This window comes from Heptranchias perlo, chromosome 25 (genome assembly GCF_035084215.1).
Source record: "Heptranchias perlo isolate sHepPer1 chromosome 25, sHepPer1.hap1, whole genome shotgun sequence".
NCBI lineage: Eukaryota > Metazoa > Chordata > Chondrichthyes > Hexanchiformes > Hexanchidae > Heptranchias > Heptranchias perlo.
This window is the reverse complement of record NC_090349.1, coordinates 3,111,704-3,132,772: the sequence shown is the minus strand read 5'-3', so window position 1 is coordinate 3,132,772 and position 21,069 is coordinate 3,111,704. Positions and strand designations below refer to the sequence as shown.

At 45.9% G+C, this 21,069-nt stretch overlaps 1 protein-coding gene across 6 annotated transcripts in view; it reads right to left on the bottom strand.

Annotated features, from left to right (window-relative positions):
• Positions 1 to 21,069, bottom strand: part of LOC137341934 (glutathione hydrolase 1 proenzyme-like) — a 325,363-nt gene that overhangs the window by 61,214 nt on the left and 243,080 nt on the right. For all 6 annotated transcript variants that reach the window (XM_068005450.1, XM_068005448.1, XM_068005451.1 and 3 more), the window contains one exon: positions 20,654 to 20,784. In XM_068005450.1, the coding sequence (XP_067861551.1) occupies positions 20,654 to 20,784 (131 nt within the window). The remainder of the gene's footprint in view (positions 1 to 20,653; positions 20,785 to 21,069) is intronic.

The following is a 21,069-nucleotide window of genomic DNA, read 5'->3' as shown; positions in this document are numbered from 1 at the left end:
TTAGGGAGGAAATTGCGGGTCCCCTAGCAGAGATATTTGAATCATCCACCGCTACAGGTGAGGTGCCTGAAGATTGGAGGGTAGCAAATGTTGTGCCTTTGTTTAAGAAGGGCGGCAGGGAAAAGCCTGGGAACTACAGACCGGTGAGCCTGACATCTGTAGTGGGTAAGTTGTTAGAGGGTATTCTGAGAGACAGGATCTATAGGCATTTGGAGAGGCAGGGACTGATTAGGAACAGTCAGCATGGTTTTGTGAGTGGAAAATCATGTCTCATGAATTTGATTGAGTTTTTTGAAGGGATAACCAAGAAGATAGATGAGGGCTGTGCAGTAGACGTGGTCTACATGGACTTTAGCAAAGCCTTTGACAAGGTACCGCATGGTAGGTTGTTACATAAGGTTAAATCTCACGGGATCCAAGGTGAGGTAGCCAATTGGATACAAAATTGGATTGATGACAGAAGACAGAGGGTGGTTGTAGAGGGTTGTTTTTCAAACTGGAGGCCTGTGACCAGCGGTGTGCCTCAGGGATCGGTGCTGGGTCCGCTGTTATTTGTTATTTATATTAATGATTTGGATGAGAATTTAGGGGGCCTGGTTAGTAAGTTTGCAGATGACACCAAGGTTGGTAGCATTGTGGACAGTGAAGAAGGTTATCTAGGATTGCAACGGGATCTTGATAAATTGGGCCAGTGGGTCGATGAATGGCAGATGGAGTTTAATTTAGATAAATGTGAGGTGATGCATTTTGGTAGATCGAATCGGGCCAGGACCTACTCCGTTAATGGTAGGGCATTGGGGAGAGTTATAGAACAAAGAGATCTAGGAGTACAGGTTCATAGCTCCTTGAAAGTGGAGTCACAGGTGGATAGGGTGGTGAAGAAGGCATTCAGCATGCTTGGTTTCATTGGTCAGAACATTGAATACAGGAGTTGGGATGTCTTGTTGAAGTTGTACAAGACATTAGTAAGGCCACACTTGGAATACTGTGTACAGTTCTGGTCACCCTATTATAGAAAGGATATTATTAAACTAGAAAGAGTGCAGAAAAGATTTACTAGGATGCTACCGGGACTTGATGGTTCGACTTACAGGGAGAGGTTGGATAGACTGAGACTTTTTTCCCTGGAGAGTAGGAGGTTTAGGGGTGATCTTATAGAAGTCTATAAAATAATGAGGGGCATAGATAAGGTAGATAGTCAAAATCTTTTCCCAAAGGTAGGGGAGTCTATAACGAGGGGGCATAGATTTAAGGTGAGAGGGGAGAGATACAAAAGGGTCCAGAGGGGCAATTTTTTCACTCAAAGAGTGGTGAGTGTCTGGAACGAGCTGCCAGAGGCAGTAGTAGAGGCGGGTACAATTTTGTCTTTTAAAAAGCATTTGGACAGTTACATGGGTAAGATGGGTATAGAGGGATATGGGCCAAGTGCAGGCAATTGGGACTAGCTTCGTGGTATAAACTGGGCGACGTGGACATGTTGGGCCGAAGGGCCTGTTTCCATGTTGTAAACTTCTATGATTCTATAAAACATAGAAAATAGGAGCAAGAGTAGGCCATTCGGTTCTTCGGGCTTGCTGCACCATTCAAAATGATCATGGCTGATCGTCTAACTCAGTACCCTGTTCCCGCTTTTTCCCCATATCCCTTTAGCATTAAGAAATATATCTATCTCCTTGAATACATCTAATGACTTGGCCTCCACTGCCTTCTGTGGTAGAGAATGCCACAGGTTCACCACCCGCTGAGTGAAGAAATTTCTCCTCATCTCAGTTCTAAATGGCATACCCCGTATCCTGAGACGGTGACCCCTTGTTCTGAACTCCCAGCCATCAGGAACATCCTCCCTGCATCTAGTCTGTCTCGTCCTGTTAGAATTTTATATGTTTCGATGAGATCACCTCTCATTCTTCTAAACTCGAGTGAATATAGGCCTAGTCAACCCAATCTCTCCTCATACGTCAGTCCTGGCATCCCAGGAATCAGTATGGTAAACCTTCGTTGCACTCCCTCCATGGCAAGGACATCCTTCCTCAGATAAGGAGACCAAAACGGCACACAATATTCCAGATGTGGTCTCACCAAGGCCCTGTATAACTGCAGTAAGACATCCCTACTCTTGTACTCAAATCCTCTTGCAATGAAGGCCAACATACCATTCGCCTTCCTAACTGCTTGCTGCACCTGAATGCTCGCTTTCAGCGACTGGTGTACAAGGACACCCAGGTCTCATTGCACCTCCCCTTTTCCCAATCTATCACCATTCAGATAATAATCTGCCTTTCTGTTTTTACAACCAAAGTGGATAATCTCACATCTATCCACATTATACTGCATCTGCCACGTTCTTGCCCACTCACCCAACTTGTCTAAATCACATTGGAGCCTCTTTGCATCGTCCTCACAGCTCACATTCCACCCCAGCTTTGTGTCGTCTGCAAACCTGGAAATGTTACATTTAGTTCCCTCAGGCAAATCATTGATATATATTGTGAATAGCTGGGGCCCAAGCACTGATCCCTGCGGTACCCCACTAGTCACTGCCTGCCACCCAGAAAAAGACCCGTTTATTCCTACTCTCTGTTTCCTGTCTGTCAACCAATTCTCAATCCATGCCAGTATATCCCCCCAATCCCATGTGCTTTAATTTTGCACACTAACCTCTTGTGTGGGACCTTATCAAAAGCCTTCTGAAAATCCAAATACACCACATCCACTGGTTCTCCCCTATCTATTCTACTAGTTACATCCTCAAAAAACTCCAGTAGATTTATTTAGCATGATTTCCCTTTCATAAACCCATGCTGACTTTGTCCAATCCCGTTAATGCCTTCCAAGTGTTCTGTTATCACATCTTTTATAACAGACTCTAGCATTTCCCCCCACTACTGATGTTAGGCTAACTGGTCTGTAATTCTGTTTTTTCTCTCCCTCCTTTTTTAAATAGTGGGGTTACATTTGCCACCCTCCAATCTGTAGGAACTGTTCCAGAGTCTATCGAATTTTGGAAGATGATCACCAATGCATCCACTATTTCCAGGGCCACTTCCTTTAGTACTCTGGGATGTAGATTATCAGGCCCTTAGCCTTTAGCCCCATTAATTTCCCTGGCACTGTTTTCTTACTAATACTGGTTTCCTTCAGTTCCTCCCTCTCACTGGACCCTTGGTTCCCTAACATTTCTGGCAGGTTATTTGTGTCTTCCTTTGTGAAGGCAGAACCAAAGTATATGTTTAATTGTTCTGCCATTTCTTTGGTCCCCATTATAATTTTGCCCATTTCTGACTGTATGGGACCTACATTTGTCTTCACTCATCTTTTTCTCTTGACATATTTATAGAAGCTTTAACAGTCACTTTTTATGTTCCCTGCTAGTTTACTCACATACTTTATTTTTCCCCTCTTAATCAATCTTTGTCCTTCTTTGCTGAATTCTGAACTGCTCCCATTCCTCAGGCTTGCCGGTTATTCTGGCAATTTAAATGTCTCCTTTTTGGATCTAATACTATCCCTAATTTCTTTTGTAAGCCACGGTTGAGCCACCTTTCCTGTTTTATTTTTGCACCAGACAGGAACGAATAATTGTTGGAATTCCTGCACACGTTCTTTAAATATTGGCCATTGCCTATCCACCGTCATCCCTTTTAGTAAAGTTCCCCAATCTATCATAGCCAACTCGCACCTCATACTTTCGTAATTTCCTTTATTTAGATTCAGGACCCTAGTTTCAGATTCAACTACTTCACTCTCCATCTTAATGAGGAATTCTAACACGTTATGGTCACTTCTCCCTGAGGGATCCCGCACAACAAGATTGTTAATTAATCCTCTCATTGCACAATACCCAGTCTAGGATCGCCTGTTCTCTAGTTGGTTCCTCAACGTATTGGTCTAGAAAACCGTCACGTGCACACTCCAGGAATTCCTCCCCCACAGTATTATTGCTAATTTGGTTTGACCAATCTATATGTAGATTAAAGTCACCCATGATTATAGTTGTACCCTTCTTGCATGCATCTCTAGTTTCCTGTTTAATGCCCTCCCCTACTGTTTGGGGGCCTATAGACAACACTCACCAATGTTTTCTGCCCCTTGATGTTTCTTAGCTCCACCCATACAGATTCCACATCGTTATTTTCCAAGCCAATATCCTTCCTCACTATTGCATTGATTTCCTCCTTTACTAACAACACTACCCCACCTCCTTTCCCTTTTTGCCTGTCCTTCCGAAATACTGAATACCCCTGGATGTTCAGTTCCCATCCTTGGTCACCCTGCAGCCATGTCTCCGTAATCGCAACTATATCATAACCATTAATATCTATCTGCGCTGTTAATTCATCTACTTTATTGCGAATGTTCTGTGCATTAAGACACAATGCCTTTAGACTTGTCTTTAAGATTGCTAGTCATCTTAGTTTTATTTTGCACAATGGCCCTATTTGTTTTTCACCCTTGTTTTCTCTGCCATCCACTATTGCTTCTTCCCTTTCTGTCTTTTGTTTCTATCCTTGTTTCCCCCTCCTTTGTCTCCCTGCTCAGGTTCCCATCCCCCTGCCATTCTAGTTTAAACCTTCCCCAACAGCACTAGCAAACACCCCCGCAAGAACATCAGTCCCGGTCCTGCTCGGGTGTAACCCGTCCCGCTTGTACAGGTCCCACCTTCCCCAGAAACGGTCCCAATGTCCCAGGAATCTAAACCCCTCCATCCTACACCATCCCTGCAGCCACGCATTCATCTGATCTATTCTCCTGTTCCTATACTCACTAGCACATGGCACTGGTAGTAATCCTGAGATCGCTACCTTTGAGGTCCTGCTTTTTAATTTATCTCCTAACTCCTTAAATTCACCTTGCAGGATCTCATTCCCTTTTTTTTAAACCTATGTCGTTGGTACCAATATGGACCACGACTACTGGCTGTTCACCCTCCCCCTCCAGAATGTCCTGCAGCCGCTCCGTGATATCCTTGACCCTAGCACCAGGGAGGCAACATACCATCCTGGAGTCACGTTTGCGGCCGCAGAAACACCTATCTGTTCCCTTACAATTGAATCCCCTATCAATATAGCCCTTCCACTCTTATTCCTCCCCTCCTGTGCAGCAGAGCCACGAACTTGGCTCTTGCTGCTTTCCCCTGATAAGCCATCTCTCCCAACATTATCCAAAGCAGAATTTCTGTTTGAGAGGGAGATGGCCCCAGGGACTCCTGCTCTACCTGCCTAGTCATTTTACTCTGCCTTGCAGTCACCCATTTCCTTTCTGCCTGCGTAATCTTTACCTGCGGTGTGACCACCTCACTGAACATGCTATCCACGATAATCTCAGCATCGCGGATACTCCACAGTGAATCCACCCGCAGCTCCAGCTCCGAAATGTGGTTAGCCAGTAGCTGCAGCTGGACACACTTCCTGCACACATGGTCGCCAGGGGCACCTGTAGTGTCCATGACTTCGCACATAGCGCAGGAGGACCATATCACGGGTGCGAGCTCTGCTGCCGTGACTTGCCTTAGATTAAGCTCATTAGTTACTCCCTTAAGGAGTTTATTCCTTTAAATTACTCTTAATTTAGAGAATGTTAACTTCACTAGGGACCTTGATTCACTAAAAAACGCTACTTGCTATAAGACCTGCAGACCTTCCCTTTCTTTTTATTTTAGTTACTGCACTGCAGAATAGTAGAAATACTCACCTGAACCGACTTACCAATCAGCTGCCTCCCCTACGCCACGTCACTTTTTCACTGGTGACGTCACCTCTGGAACTCCACCGCTGGTCTCAGTTTATCCCCCTCCGATCTCCCTTAGCTCAAATCTCCCGCTCTCGGGCCCTCCTTTATCCCCCTCCGATCTCCCTTAGCTCAGCTCTCCCGCTCTCGGGCCCTCCTTTATCCCCCTCCGATCTCCCTTAGCTCAGCTCTCCTGCTCTCAGGCCCTCCTTTATCCCCCTCCTATCTCCCTTAGCTCAGCTCTCCCGCTCTCGGGCCCTCCTTTATCCCCCTCCGATCTCCCTTAGCTCAGCTCTCCTGCTCTCGGGCCCTCCTTTATCCCCCTCCGATCTCCCTTAGCTCAGCTCTCCTGCTCTCGGGCCCTCCTTTATCCCCCTCCGATCTCCCTTAGCTCAGCTCTCCTGCTCTCGGGCCCTCCTTTATCCCCCTCCGATCTCACTTAGCTCAGCTCTCCCGCTCTTGGGCCCTCTATCCGTCTCCGATCTCCCTTAGAAGTGGAAGGGAGGCAAGAAGGTAGACAGGCCTTGTCTGCCAAGGCCCTGCATGATCAAATTATTAATGAGCAATACCAGTAACCTCAATGACACCTCCCCATTCACCAACAGTCGCTCACTCCTTACCTTTCCTCTCCCACACGACCATCAAATCGTCCCCTTATGTTTACACATTGCTTCTTCCCTCAGCTCATTGCAGAAATGAAAACCAACACCAAATACAAATTCATAACCACATTTATAGATTTACACGTCAAATGATTCAAACAAACTGATACTATTCACCCTTGTGCATTCCCTTAGTGCCTGTCGATCATGTGCCTTTACCTTTCCTAGTGCTCCTACAAGGTGTATCCCCAGTGGCTGGAGTATGGGTGGCGGAAGGCTGCTGACCTTCAATTGAGTAGATTGCAGATGGCCGTGGAGGACGACCTCGAGCAGCTCTGGGCCGGGAGAGCTTGGCTTCAGACTGCACCATCTTGACAGGGGCTGCAGCAGTCTGGCCTGGCTAGCTGACAGGCAACAGCTGGCAGAGTGGCAGGGGTGGGAGCAGGAATGCTGTCATCCTGAGAGAGGAAAGCAGGTTCGTCTTCCATGGTGCTACTGCCACTTTCCCAGGGCGGCGCCTCAGCAATCCTGGAGATCTGCTGGAGAACGGATTGCTGGAGTGCTGTGACGCCCTGGAAGCCCCGTTCCAGAGTGGAACCCAGAGCCACAATGGCAGCAGTCTGAGCTTCCAAAGTAGTCAGACCTTGAATGGCAGATGTTTGTGCTGCAATGGAAGCTCTGACGTCAGTCAGCAGACCCTGTATTATGGTGGGTTCCACAGGTGTGATGATGGAGGTGACCACCCATTCCATGTGGGAAAGGATGGGCTCCAACCTCTGTGCCAAGTTGGAACTGGACTCCTCCATGCCCCTTGACATTGTGCACAGGCTTTCTGGCAGGCTTTCCAGTGCACCAAGCATTCAGTTGTGTACGCCCATCAGTCTTCTTCTGTAGCCTGGCCCAAAAGTCATCATCTGATTCCTTTGCAACAGAGCTAGTGTAATACCTCGCCCTCCAGCCAGCTGGCACCTGCAATATCCGTTCCCCCCCGCCCCCTGCACACTTGCGCCCGGTGTCTCACCACGAGCAGATCCCTCCTCTATCCTAGCCTCTAAACTACACACAGTGTCAGTATCTGAGCTAGTGGCCGCGAGTGTAAGATCGAGTGACTGTTTGTTAATCACTGATGTCTACCTCTGCCGACTATGCAGGTTTCAGGTCTTGGGTACTGAAATGACAAAGGGACTCGGGTTGAGTTGTGGTGCAGGGAGACGAGAAAGTAAGGCGTGCTTACATCATCTGTAGTACGTGAGTCAGAAAAGATTGTGGGCTGAGGGACAAGTGGGAAGTGAGAAGGAGGATTAGGTATGCAGAGACCCTCATCATCAATACCTCCAGCACCACCAGTAGCCATGGCCCATCTAATGATGGACAGCACTGTCTCCTCCATGGGGGTGAGGATGTGTAAGCATGCCTGTCCTCCGTCTGTTGTTTGGTGCTGCCTGCTGTTGTGCACCACCTTGAGTTATGGGTGTGCAGCTTGCTAGAGTGGTAATGTGTGAGCATGAGATGCAGCATGTGATTTGAAGGGTTGAGTAGTGATTGAAAAAGTTTGTTGGTAGATGAGAGATTGGTGGGGGGGGTTGGGGTGGGGGGAGGAGAAAAGAGAAAGAGGAGTGCGTGGAGCAGTGGATGAGACTAGTGGTGTAATTGGTAGGAGATGCCACTTGAAAGTCGAACTCAATCACCTTAACCACTCATGTCGAATCATTGAACTTCTTCCTGCACTGCATCCACGTGCGTGGTACGATGCTCCTGGCATTGACCTCGTGTGCCACAGCCTCACACTGCCTCATGAGCATATGTCTGGAGGGCCTCTTGCCCCCCTGCGAATATAGGTTGGCCCTCCATCTGTCCACCTCTTCCACCACGGCCTCTCGTGCACCGTCTGAGAACCTTGGCGCAGCCATTCTTCAGTGTATTCCACTACAGATTCCCTTCCCAAAGCACTTTCTGCAGCCACCGTGCACCTCCCCTTTAAGAGGTGCAGGCTGCCTTTAAGTAGTGCTAGCCACTTCCGATATCGGGGCCCCCCGATGAATGTCACATGTTGCCTGCATCGCGGATTAATCACACACCCATTTTCAGAGGTTAACTAATTTATCCCCCATAGAGGCTACAGAACAGAAATAGGCCATTCAGCCCAACTTGTCTATGCCAGCATTTATGCTCCACACGAGCCTCCTCCCGCCCCTCATCATCTGACCCTATCAGCATTTCTCTCTATTCCTTTCTCCCTCGTGCTGATCTAGGTTCCCCTTAAATGCATCTATGCTATTTGCCTCAACTACTCCTTGTGGAAGCACATTCCACATTCTAACCACTCACTGCGTAAAGAAATTTCCCCTAAATTCCCTATTGGATTTATTAGTGACTAGCTTAAATTTATGACCTCCAGTTTTAGACTCTCTCACAAGTGGAAACATTTTTTCTGCCTACCCTATCAAACCCTTTCGTCATCTTAATGACCTCTATCATGTCACCCCACAGCCTTCTCTTAAGTAGAGAAGAGAGTCCCAGCCTGTTCAGCCTTTCCTGATAAGTATATCCTCTCAGTTCTGGTATCATCTTTGTGAATCTTTTTTGCACCTTCTCCAATGCCTCTATATCCTTTTTATAATATGGAGACCAGAACTGTGCAGTGCTCCAACTGTGATCTAACCAAGGTTCCATACAAGTTTAACATAACGTCCCTACTTTTCAATTCTATCCCTCTAGAAATGAACCCCAGTGTTTGTTTTGCCTTTGTTATGGCCTTATTAACTTGTGTCACTACCTTTAGTGATGTGTTCCTGTACCCCAAGATCCCTTTGCTCCTCTACCCCATTTAGACTCTTATTATCCTCATTCTTCCTACCAAAATGCACCACCTCACTTATCTAAATTGAAATTCATTTGCCAATTACACACCCATTCTGCAAGTTTATTAATGTCGTCTTGCATTTTGGTGCATTCTTCCTTTGTATTAACTACACCCCCAATTTGGTGTCGTCTGCAAATTTTTGAATTGTACTTCCGATTCCCAAATTCAAATTGTTAATGTAAATTGTGAACAACAGTGGTCCCAACACCGATCCCTATGGAATGCCACTGCCCACCTTTTGCCAGTCTGAGTAGCTATTAGTCCCTACTCTGTTTTCTAATTTGTAGCCAGCTTGCTATCCATTCTGCTACTTGTCCCGACTCCACATTCTCTGACCTTAGCCAGGAGCCTACGATGTGGTACCTTATCGAAGGCCTTTTGAAAATCCAAATATATTATAGCTACTACATTACCCTTGTGTACTCTTGCTGTTACTTCTTCAAAGAATTCAATAAAGTTGGTCAAGCATGACTTTCCTTCTGAAATCCGTGCTGACTATTCTTTATTATATTATCATTTTCTTGATGTTTTTCTATTACATCTTTGAGTAAAGATTCCATTATCTTTCCTAACACCGATGTTAAGCTAACTGGTCTATAGTGTGAGTGAGTGAGCGAGCGAACCATCCGGACCAGGGGTTTTGTCCTCTCTAAGTTTGATTAGTCTTAAATATCTTTTTTGATCTCTTCTTCTAATGTCATGCCCACCTTGTTAGTCTCCCTGAGGCAAAGTAACTATTCAATATTTCTGCCATTTTGTCGTCATTACCTGTGGGTTTATCCTGTGCATCCCTTAGTGGCCCTATGCCTATTCTCATTTTTCTTGTGGTATTTATGTGTCTAGAATACTTCACTACTTCTTTTTATATTCCTGCTAATTTAATTCCGTACTTCCTCTTTGCTTTTTTGACTTCTTTCCTAACCTCTTCGAATTCCCTTTTGTCATCCTCTCCTTTACTGTCTATTTACTTAGAGTTGCCTTTTTCTTTAGTTTCAATTTTATTTAAATTTAATTTCATAGTTTCTCTGTTTTCCTAATTGTTACCAGAATCTGCTATTAGGACAGAGTGACTGAGCATTTGGACAAATATGAACTGATCATATGGACCCACAGCATGGATTTGTAAAGGGTAAGTCATGTCTAACAAACCAAGTTGAATTTTTTGAGGAGGTAACAAGTGTAACAAAAGGGAGTGTCTGTTATTTATATGGACTTCCAGAAGGCATTCGTCAAGGTTCCACAGAAGAGACTACGAACAATGACGGACAGGAAAAGACTCTGGGTCATCCAGCCTGTCCCACACAATTGAGATATCTTGGGAGTATGAGCGCACATGGAATTGGAGGCAATCTATTGGCTTGGTTAGGAAATTGGTTAGAAGGTAGGAGACAGAGATTAGGGATAATAGGTATGTACTCATTGGCAGGATGTGACTACTGTTACCCCCCAGGAATCTGTACTGGGGCCACAGGTTTTCACTATATTTATAAAATGACTTGGATGAGCGAATAGAGAGCCGTTTATTTAAGTTTGCTGATGACACCAAGTTAGGTGGCACAGTAAATAGTGTAGATGGGAGCAGAAAGTTGCAAAGGGACATTAATAGATTAGGTGAGTTGGCAAAACTCTGGCAGTTGGAGTTCAGTGTGGGGAACTGAGAGATCATCCACTTTGGACCCAAGAAAGATAGAACAGAGCATTTTCTAAATGGCAAGAAGCTAGGAACTGTGCAGGAGCAAAGAGCAGCACCAGGCGTACTTAAAATGAGGTACCAACCTGGTAAAGCTACAACACAGGACTACATGCATGCTAAACAGCAGAAGCAACATGCTATAGACAGAGCTAAGCATTTCCACAACCAACGGATCAGATCAAAGCTCTGCAGTCCTGCCACATCCAGTCGTGAATGGTGGTAGACAATTAAACAACTAACGCGAGGAGGAGGCACTGTAAACATCCCCTCCTCAATGATGGCAGAGTCCAGCACGTGAGTGCAAAAGACAAGGCTGAAGCGTTTGCAGCCATCTTCAGCCAGAAGTGCCGAGTAGATGATCCATCTCGGCTTCCTCCTGATAGCCCCACCATCACAGAAGCCAGTCTTCAGCCAATTCGATTCACTCTACGTGATACCAAGAAACGGCTGAGTGCACTGGATCCAGCAAAGGCTATGGACCCCGACAACATCCCGGCTGAAGACTTGTGCTCCAGAACTAGCCATGCCTCTAGCCAAACTGTTCCAGTACAGCTACAACACTGGCACCTATCCGACAATGTGGAAAATTGCCCAGGTATGTCCTGTCCATAAAAAGCAGGACAAATCCAATCCAGCCAATTACCGACCCATCAGTCTACTCTCAATCACCAGCAAAGTGATGGAAGGCGTCATCGACAGTGCTGTCAAGCGGCACTTACTCACCAATGCTCAGTTTGGGTTCCGCCAGGACCACTCAACTCCAGACCTCATTACAGCCTTGGTCCAAACATGGACAAAAGAGCTGAATTCCGGAGGTGAGGTGAAAGTGACTGCCCTTGACATCAAGGAAGCATTTGACCGAGTGCGGCACCAAGGAACCCTAGTAAAATTGAAGTCAATGGGAATCAGGGGGAAAACTCTCCAGTGGCTGGTGTCATACCTAGCACAAAGGAAGATGGTAATGGTTGTTGGAAGCCAATCATCTCAGCCCCAGGACATTGCTGCAGGAGTTCCTCAGGGCAGTGTCCTAAGCCCAACCATCTTCAGCTGCTTCATCAATGAACTTTCCTCCATCATAAGGTCAGAGATGGGGATGTTCGCTGATGATTGCACAGTGTTCAGTTCCATTCACAACCCCTCAGATAATGAAGCAGTCCGTGCCCGCATGCAGCAAGACCCGGACAACATCCAGGCTTGGGCCGATAAGTGGCAAGTAACATTTGCGCCAGGCAATGACCATCTCCAACAAGAGAGAGTCTAACCATCTCCCCTTGACATTCAACGGCATTACCATCGCCAAATCTCCCACCATCAACATCCTGGGGGGTCACCATTGACTAGAAACTTTAATGGACCAGTGACGTAAATACTGTGGCTACAAGAGCAGGTCAGAGGCTGGGTATTCTGCAGTGAGTAACTCACCTCCTGACTCCCCAAAGCCTTTCCACCATCTACAAGGCACAAGTCAGGAGTGTGATAGAATACTTTCCACTTGCCTGGATGAGTGCAGCTCCAACAACAGTCAAGAAGCTCGACACCATCCAGGACAAAGCAGCCGGCTTGATTGGCACCCCATCCACCACCCTAAACATTCACCCCCTTCACCACCGGCGCACCGTGGTTGCAGTGTGTACCATCCACAGGATGCACTGCAGCAACTCGCCAAGGCTTCTTCGACAGCACCTCCCAAACCCGCGACCTCTACCACCTAGAAGGACAAGGGCAGCAGGCACATGGGAACAACACTTGCACGTTCCCCTCTAAGTCACACACCATCCTGACTTAGAAATATATTGCCGTTCCTTCATCGTCATTGGGTCAAAATCCTGGAACTCCCTATCTAACAGCACTGTGGGAGAACCTTCACCCCACGGACTGCAGCGGTTCAAGAATACAGCTCACCACCACCTTCGAGGGCAATTAAGGATGGGCAATAAATGCTGGCCTTGCCAACGACGCCCACATCCCGTGAACAAATAAAAAATAAATTTCGGGGTCCGGGTACAGAAGTCACAAAGCTCGTGTCAGGAAAGAAAATAATTATAATGGCTAATTGAATGTTGCCCTTTATCTCAAGAGGGCTGTAATACATTGGGGTGGAAGTTATGCTTCAGTTATATAAAGCTCTGGTTATAACGGATCTGGAGTCTGGCATTCAGTTCTGGGCACCACATCTCAGGAAGGATATATTGGCCTTGGAGGTGGTGTAGCGCAGATTCATCAGAATGATATCGGGACTAAAAGGGTTAAATTACGAGGACAGGTTGCATAGACTAGGCTTGTATTCCCTTGAGTATATTGGGTATTGAGGTGTTTAAGATGATTAAAGGATTTGATGGGGTAAAGAGAAAGAAATTATTTGCTCTGGTGGAAGAGTCCAGAACCTTAAAATTAGATCTAGGCCATTCAGGGGTGCAGTTCAGCACTTCTTCACATAAAGGGTAGTGGAAATCTGGAACTTTTTTTCCCCTCTCCCCCCCCAGAAAAAAAAATTATTGAGGCTGGGGGTCAATTGAAAATTTCAAAACTGAGATTTTCCTGTCCACTGAATTGATTGGAGAGGTTTGGGTGGGGGGGTGGTGTGGGGGAGCGGGGAGGGAGAAACGGGCTTTCGAGGGGAGAATTACAGGCTAGCGAACTCACAAATGAAAAACGCTAGCCAAGGAGTTTAAAAGAATTAGCTACAGCCAGAATCTTGCTCCAAGCTTAGTTCAGAATAAATATTCTATGTTTTGTTAGTTGTCTGCAAAGCTTGAGTGAGGAACCAAACCATTTTTGGACAAGCAAAACTGTGTTCGGTTTTGTTCAGTTACTTGTACAACTGCCAATTATTTTCAAACTTTCTACCTTATCCCTCAGCCTAATAGGGCAGCCCACAACCTCTCCCTTCTCCCTGGATCCTCACTATGTTAAAACCCATGTTCAGGGCATTCCCAAAGGCTCTGTATGTAAATACACCAGGAGGTACAGGACTGAGCCATAGAGACCAGGGAAGTCCCAGGTTTGGATTTATCACACCACCATCTGCTCTAATTGATTCCTTTCTGGAACCTCAGAATAATGGGCTTCTTACTATCCTTCACAATTTTAAAACCAAAGCTTAGTGCTGCTTATTCAGCACTCTCATTTACCTGGTCTACTCTTTCATTCTATTCAGACCTGACGTTATTCTGCAATATGGGCCTTGGCTTCTCAACAGAAAAATCAATAAATTATAGTCCAATTGGTTTCTGTAGCAGAGGATTTGCCTCTGCTCTCTAACAGACTCAGGAGTATAATCGTTTATTGGATGCGTATGGTTTATTGTGATTCCTCTAGTTGTGATTATGACTAAATACTTTCAAGTCCATATACTATTCTATGAAAAGTTCAGTTTAATACTAATACAGAGAGTTGGCGCCAGTCCTGTAGCTGTAAGTTGGTAGTTTCACATTAAGGTCTGCAGTCTTGACCTGCCTCTTCCTTCAATTACTCCCAACCTACCCAAATAATTGATTGGCAAGTATCCAGCATGGAAAAGAGTCTAACATAGAGCGTGAACCATACTGACACCGTACCGCACCCCAGGAAGGATATATTGGCTTTGGAGGGGGTGCAGTGCAGATTCACCAGAATGATAGAGGCTAAAAGGGTTAAAATATGAGGACAGGTTGCATAAACTTGGCTTGTATTCCTTTGAGTACAGAAGATAGATGGGTGATCAGATCAAGGTGTTTAAAATGTTAAAAGGATTCGATAGGGTAGCTACGAAGAAACTATTTCCTCTGGTGGGAAAAATCATGAACAAGGGGATATAATCTTAAAATTAGAGCCAGGCCATTTAGGAGCAAAATCAGGAAGCACTTTTCACATAAAGGGTAGTAGAAATCTGGAACACTCTCTCCCAAAAGGCTGTGGATGCTGGGGAACAATTGGAGCTTTCAAGACTGAGATAAATAGATTTTTGATAGCTAAGGGTATCAAGGTATATGGAGCTAAGGCGGTTAAGTAAAGAGAGTCAAGATACATATCAGCCATGATCTAATGGAATGGCAGGGCAAGCTTGAGGGACTGAATGGCCGACTCCTGTTCCAATAATTGGCTCAAATTTCACACTCACCAAAGAGTAACTGTCTAAGAAACAGCAAACTCTCAATCACCCCTCAACACAAACACACTTTACTCTCTCTCAAAAACAAATTCCCATCAACAAAAAAAGGAACCAATGGAATCCTTGGAAAATGTGAGCAAGCCTTTGATTAAGACAGTTTTCCTTTCTGCTAATAGCCTCCACGTCCCCTCCTTGCTGTTGTATAGATCCATAGGTTCTGGTCAATCTCCAACACTTTGCCCAAGTGGTCATTTGTCACATGTGCACTAGGGAGCAGGCTATTCAACCAAAGAGAGCATCACATCTGAGCCCATTCCTGTGCTCACCCATTGTCTACACAGGTGCCTTGTTCCAGCAAGGGGCACTTAGTCCTGATTTGACTTTCTCCCCTCCCAGCCTAGGGATGCTGAGGCTGAATATAGTATCGCTTCTGTCTGAGATGAGCCAAGATAAGTGCAGACCACAAATCCAAACCTGGGATCTCCCTGGTCTGTACAGCTCAGTACTGTACCTCATGGTGCATTTACGCACTGAGGCGTTGGGGGTGCCTTGAACATGGGCATTTTTATCTGTAGATGCAGACTTAAGGTGAGGGGTGGCAGGTGTTTTCCTTGGGGGAAGGGGAGGCACTGCTGCCTAATGATCCTGAACCCTTTTGTCCTGTGTACCAACCCCTCAAAATTATGAGGGTTTTGATAGAGTAGATAGGGAGAAACTGTTTCCACTGGCAGAGGGTCAGTAACCAGAGGACACAGGTTTAAGATGGTTGGCAAAAAAGCCAGGGGGAAGGTGAGGATAATTTTTTTTTAAAAACTCAGCGAGTTTTGATCTGGAAGGCACTGCCTGAAAGGGTGGTGGAAGCAGATTCAATAGTAAGTTTCAAAAGGGAATTGGATAAATATTTTAAAAGGAAAAATTTGCAGGGCTATGGGAAAAGAGCAGGGGAGTGGGACTAATTGGTAACTCTTTCAGAGAGCCGACACAGGCACAATGGGCCAAACGGCCTCCTTCTGTGCTGTACAATTATATGATTCTAACTCAGCTGAGCCAGTTGTGTTCACATTTTTTCTTTAGCTGTTCTGCATTCTCTTCTTCAGGTTTTTTCCCTGAAGCTTTCCCTTTTCTTCAAGTCCCTTATTCATCCTGTTGCCATCAGGGTGGTGGTTAGTCCTGGGCAACTAAATACTTTGAATTTAAACACGACGAGGTAGAATTCCCGCTGTTATTTTCCACGGGAACGTCAGCCAAAGTTACGGCAGACATCGGGAGAGCCGCACAGAAATTAATAACTTGTCAGCTTCAAGTTTTACTGTCACCAGGAGGTACAACAATTTGCATTTATATAGCATCTTCCCTAAATAAAAATTGGCACCGAGCCACATAAGGAGATATTAGGACAGGTGACCAAAAGGTTGGACAAAGAGGTAGGTTTCAAGGAGCATCTTAAAAGGAGAAGAGAGAAGTAGAGGGGTTTAAAGAGTGAATTCCAGAGCATAGGGTCTAGGCTGCTGAAGGCACGGCTGCCAATTCAGGAGCGATTAAAATCATGGATGCGCAAGAGGTCAGAATTGGAGGAGCACAGAGATCTTGGAGGGTTAAGAACATAAGAAATAGGAGCAGGAGTGGGCCATACGGCCCCTCGAGCCTGCTCCACCATTCAATCAGATCATGGCTGATCGGCAACCTCAACTTCACTTTCCCGCCTGATCCCCATATCCCTTGATTCCCCTAGAGTCCAAAAAACTATATCTCAGTCTTGAATATATTCAACAACTGAGCATCCACAGCCCTCTGGGGTAGAGAATTCCAAAGATTCACAACCCTCTGAGTGAAGAAATTCCTCCTCATCTCAGTCTTAAATGGCCGACCCCTTATCCTGAGACTATGCCCCCTAGTTCTAGACTCTCCAGCCAGGGGAAACAACCTCTTAGCCTCTACACTGTCAAGCCCCCTCGGAATCTTATGTTTCAATGAGATCACCTCTCATTCTTCTAAACTCCAGAGAGTATAGGCCCATTCTACTCAATCTCTCCTCATAGGACAACCCTCTCATCGCAGGAATCAATCTAGTGAACCTTCACCTCTCAGGCAAGTGTATCCTTCCTTAGATAAGAAGATCAAAACTATACACAGTACTCCAGGTGAGGTCTCACCAAAGCCCTGTACAATTGTAGTAAGACTTCCATACTCTTGTACTCTAACCCCCTTGCAATAAAGGCCAATGTGCCATTTACTTTCTTAATTACCTGCTGTACCTGCATGCACAGTTGTAGGGCTGGAGGAGGTTACAGAGATAAGGAGGGGTGAGGCCATGGATGGATTTGAACACAAGGATGAGAATGTTAAAATTGAGGTGTTGCCAGACTGGGAGCCAGTATAGTTTAGCGACCACAGGGATGATGGGTGAACAGGACTTGTTGCGACATGGTCAGATACAGATAAAGTCCTTCGACTGCACCCCAACAATATATCTCAGCCCTGACCCCAGAGGAACATCCCCTATTGGCACCAAGTGTGATCTTTCCATCTCCCATGGCATCCCTGAGTAAGACTCCCAATTAAGGGTAGAAGTTGCTCTGTTTTTTTTAACAACTGGGTCCTGTACTCAGGTGAAGTTCCACTATTCTCTATGTTAAACACATTAATTAATGATTTAGTTATTAATTAGTGTCAACTGTGGCTCAGTGAGTATCACTCTTGCCTCAGTCAGAAGGTCATGGATTCAAATCCCACTCCAGAGATTTGAGCACAATATCTAGGCTGACACTCCAGGTCCATACTGAGGGAGTGCTGCACTGTTGGAGGTGCCATCTTTTGGATGAGACGTTAAAGCGAGACCCCATCTGCCCTCTCAGGTGGGCATAAAGGATCCCATGGCACTATTTCGAAGAATAGCAGTGGAGTTCTCCCCGGTCTCCTGGCCAATATTTATCCATCAAACTTAATCAATAAAACAGATTATCTGGTCATTATCACATTGCTGTTTGTGGGATCTTGCTGTGCCTAAATTGGCTGCCAAGTTTTCTACATTACAACAGTGACTACACTTCATAAGAAATAGGAGCAGGAGTAGGCCATACAGCCACTCGAGCCTGCTCCGCCATTCAATCAGATCATGGCTGATCTTCAACCTCAACTCCAGTTTCCCACTCTATCCCCATATCTCTTGATTCCCTTAGTGTCCAAAAATCTATTGATCTTAGACTTCAATATACTCAACGACTGAGCATCCACAGCCCTCTGAGATAGAGAATTTCAAAAATTAACAACCCTCTGAGTGAAGAAATTTTTCCTCATAGGCATAGAGTACAAAGTATGGAAGTCATAATGAACCTGGTTCAACAACTGGAGTATTGTGTCCAGTTCTGGGCACCGCACTTCAGGAAAGATATAAAGGCCTTAGAGAGGGCGCAGAAGAGATTTACTGGAATGATTCTAAGAATGAGGGACTTTAGTTACGTGGATAGACTGGAGAAGCTGGGATTGTTCTTAGAGCAGAGACGGTTGAGAGGAGATTTGATAGAGGTATTCAAAATCATGAAGGGTCTAGACAGAGTAGATAGAGAGAAACTGTTGCCATTGGCAAAAGGATCAAGGACCAGAGGACATAGATTTAAGGTGATTGGCAAAAGAACCAAAGGTGACATGAGGAAATTTTTTTTTTTTAAAAAACACAGCGAGTGGTTAGGATCTGGAATGCACTACCCAAGGGAGAGGTGGAGACAGGTTCAATTATGGCCTTCAAAAGAGAACTGGATAAGTACTTGAAAGGAAAAAAATTTGCAGGGCTACGGGGAAAGGGCTGGAGGAATGGGACTCTATGCTCTTGCATAGAGCTGGCACGGACTCAATGGGCCGAATGGCCTCCTTCCGTGTTGTAACCTTTATGATTCATCTCGGTCCTAAATGGCCGACCCCTTATCTTGAGACTATGACGCCTAGTTCTAGACATTCCAGCCAGGGGAAACAGCCTCTCAGCATCTACCCTGTCAAGCCCTCTAAGAATTTTATACATTTCAATGAGATCACCTCTCATTCTTCTAAACTCCAGAGAGTATAGGCCCATTCTACACAATCTCTCCTCACAGGACAATCCTCATCTAGTGAACCTAGTACTTCATTGGCTGTAAAGCACTTTGGGACACTGAGGCGCTAAATAAATGAAAGTCTTTCTTTCGATCTAAACATATTCCAATTGCTACCCCCAACCACCAGTTTAGAGGCAGTTGTGTGCTCTGGCCCCATTCCAACTCGGAATTGAATTGATATTAGATCCTTACAGCCAATAGACAGAGGAAAACGTCATCCCATCAACGGGAATTGGATCGAAACGCAAGCCCAGAGGTGAACGCCCAGCGTCTAACCCAATGCATCATCGTATCCCCCGAGGCCCACCTCCTTAAAAGCTAATGATTTCAGAACAGATTGCTGCTGTGTACAAAGGCCAGGATCAATTCTAATGCAAGTATGAATTCTTGATAACAGCAAGTAATTTCTTACAAGATCTTGCTCTCCCTAAAGGGAAATCTAATGGAATAATAATTTAAATGTGACTAATTAAAAACAAACGGATTGAATTAATGGGTCACTCCAGTGAGATTACTAGGAACTTTCTGGAACTAATTCCATTGGTAACATTAAATATAAAATAAAATCACCAAATGAATGAGGTGAACACATTTGTCCAGGTTCACGGGGAGGTGCGGAGGGTGTGGGGGAGCACGAGGAAAACTCGGCAAGGCTGGGAACCGGCAGCATCTCATCATTTTTTTATTCCAATTCCCGCCCAGCAGCCGGCCAAATTGTCAGGTTGGTCAGCTGCCAGGCGGGAAAAGCAGCGGCAGAAGACCTCAGCCGGGGTCCCTTGGCGACGGTCGCTGGCAATTGGGAGGGAGGGAGCTACAGATCGGGGGTTTTGGTGGTGGTGGGGGGGGGGGGAAGGGCATGGGGGAGGAACGATTGCCAGTCGCAGCAACAGGATAAAGGAGATGGGAGGCCAAAGGTTTGATCGATGGGCCAATGGGAGCACTCCTGCTCCTCCTGGCCTACAAGGACTGCTGAAAAAGGCACTTCCCTTCTGGAGCCGGCAGCTTCTGCCTCCCTTTCGCTGCCGGGTTTCCCGAGCCCTGGGAAACCCGGCCGGCAGCCGTTAAATTTATACCAGGCTCCCAATTGCACTGACAGAGCTTGATTTAAGTATGTTAATGAAGTGTCGGCCTCTCGAGGGTGGGGTTAATATCAAGGCCACTATGTTTGTGGTTTGAGTACATTCAACTCACAAACAAACTGAAGCATCACAACTGTTTAAAACACGGGCATGAGCGAGAGTTAATTTCACCAGCTGCTGCGGAGGGATTTCCTGCTCAAAAAGGAAAACACAGCACAATATCACTGATGTTTGGCAGCTGCATGTGCAAATTAACAATCTGCAACAGCCCAGGGATTGTTCCCTTCTGTAGCGTTTTCTTTTTCTCTCCAGCAACAAAACGCAAGAGCAGCCCCAGAAATTCCCAACACAGAGCAGACCTGCGGGAGATTGCGGTCTAAAGGTGGAAGGCTGCGATCCCCTGTAGAAGATGCCCACTGATTCAGGACTACCACCTATCGTCCATTCTATGGGAGCAGGGAATGGCTAGGGTTTAACGGTGTGGATACAGACGGAGCAAGGAGGCACCTACCTGTTTGTGCATTGTAAATGGTCATGAAGAAGCCTCCCCCGATCCCCATGCTGTGTGCATTCATTAGGCCATCACAGAGCAAGCCAGCAATGGCGGCATCTACAGCCGAGCCTTTCTGCCTCAGAATATACCTGCAATGAAAGCGGTGAGATTTAGAATGTGTTTGATTTGTCTGCAGAGCCATCAGGCAACGAGGTAGCCTCCTAACAGAGTTAGCTGATCTCAGCTGGGGCTGTGCTTGGTGTATTGCAATTGGCCTCAGTGCCCTGAATTAGGGACGTGAAAAATCATTTTGGGTTCCTGCTTCTCATGGTTATCTAGAGACCCTGCCTGGAAAATGCATGAGGTGAGGACAGGTATAGGCTCAAACATGATGCCTCCATAGTCAAACAGCTGTCAGCACTCATTGTCTGGAC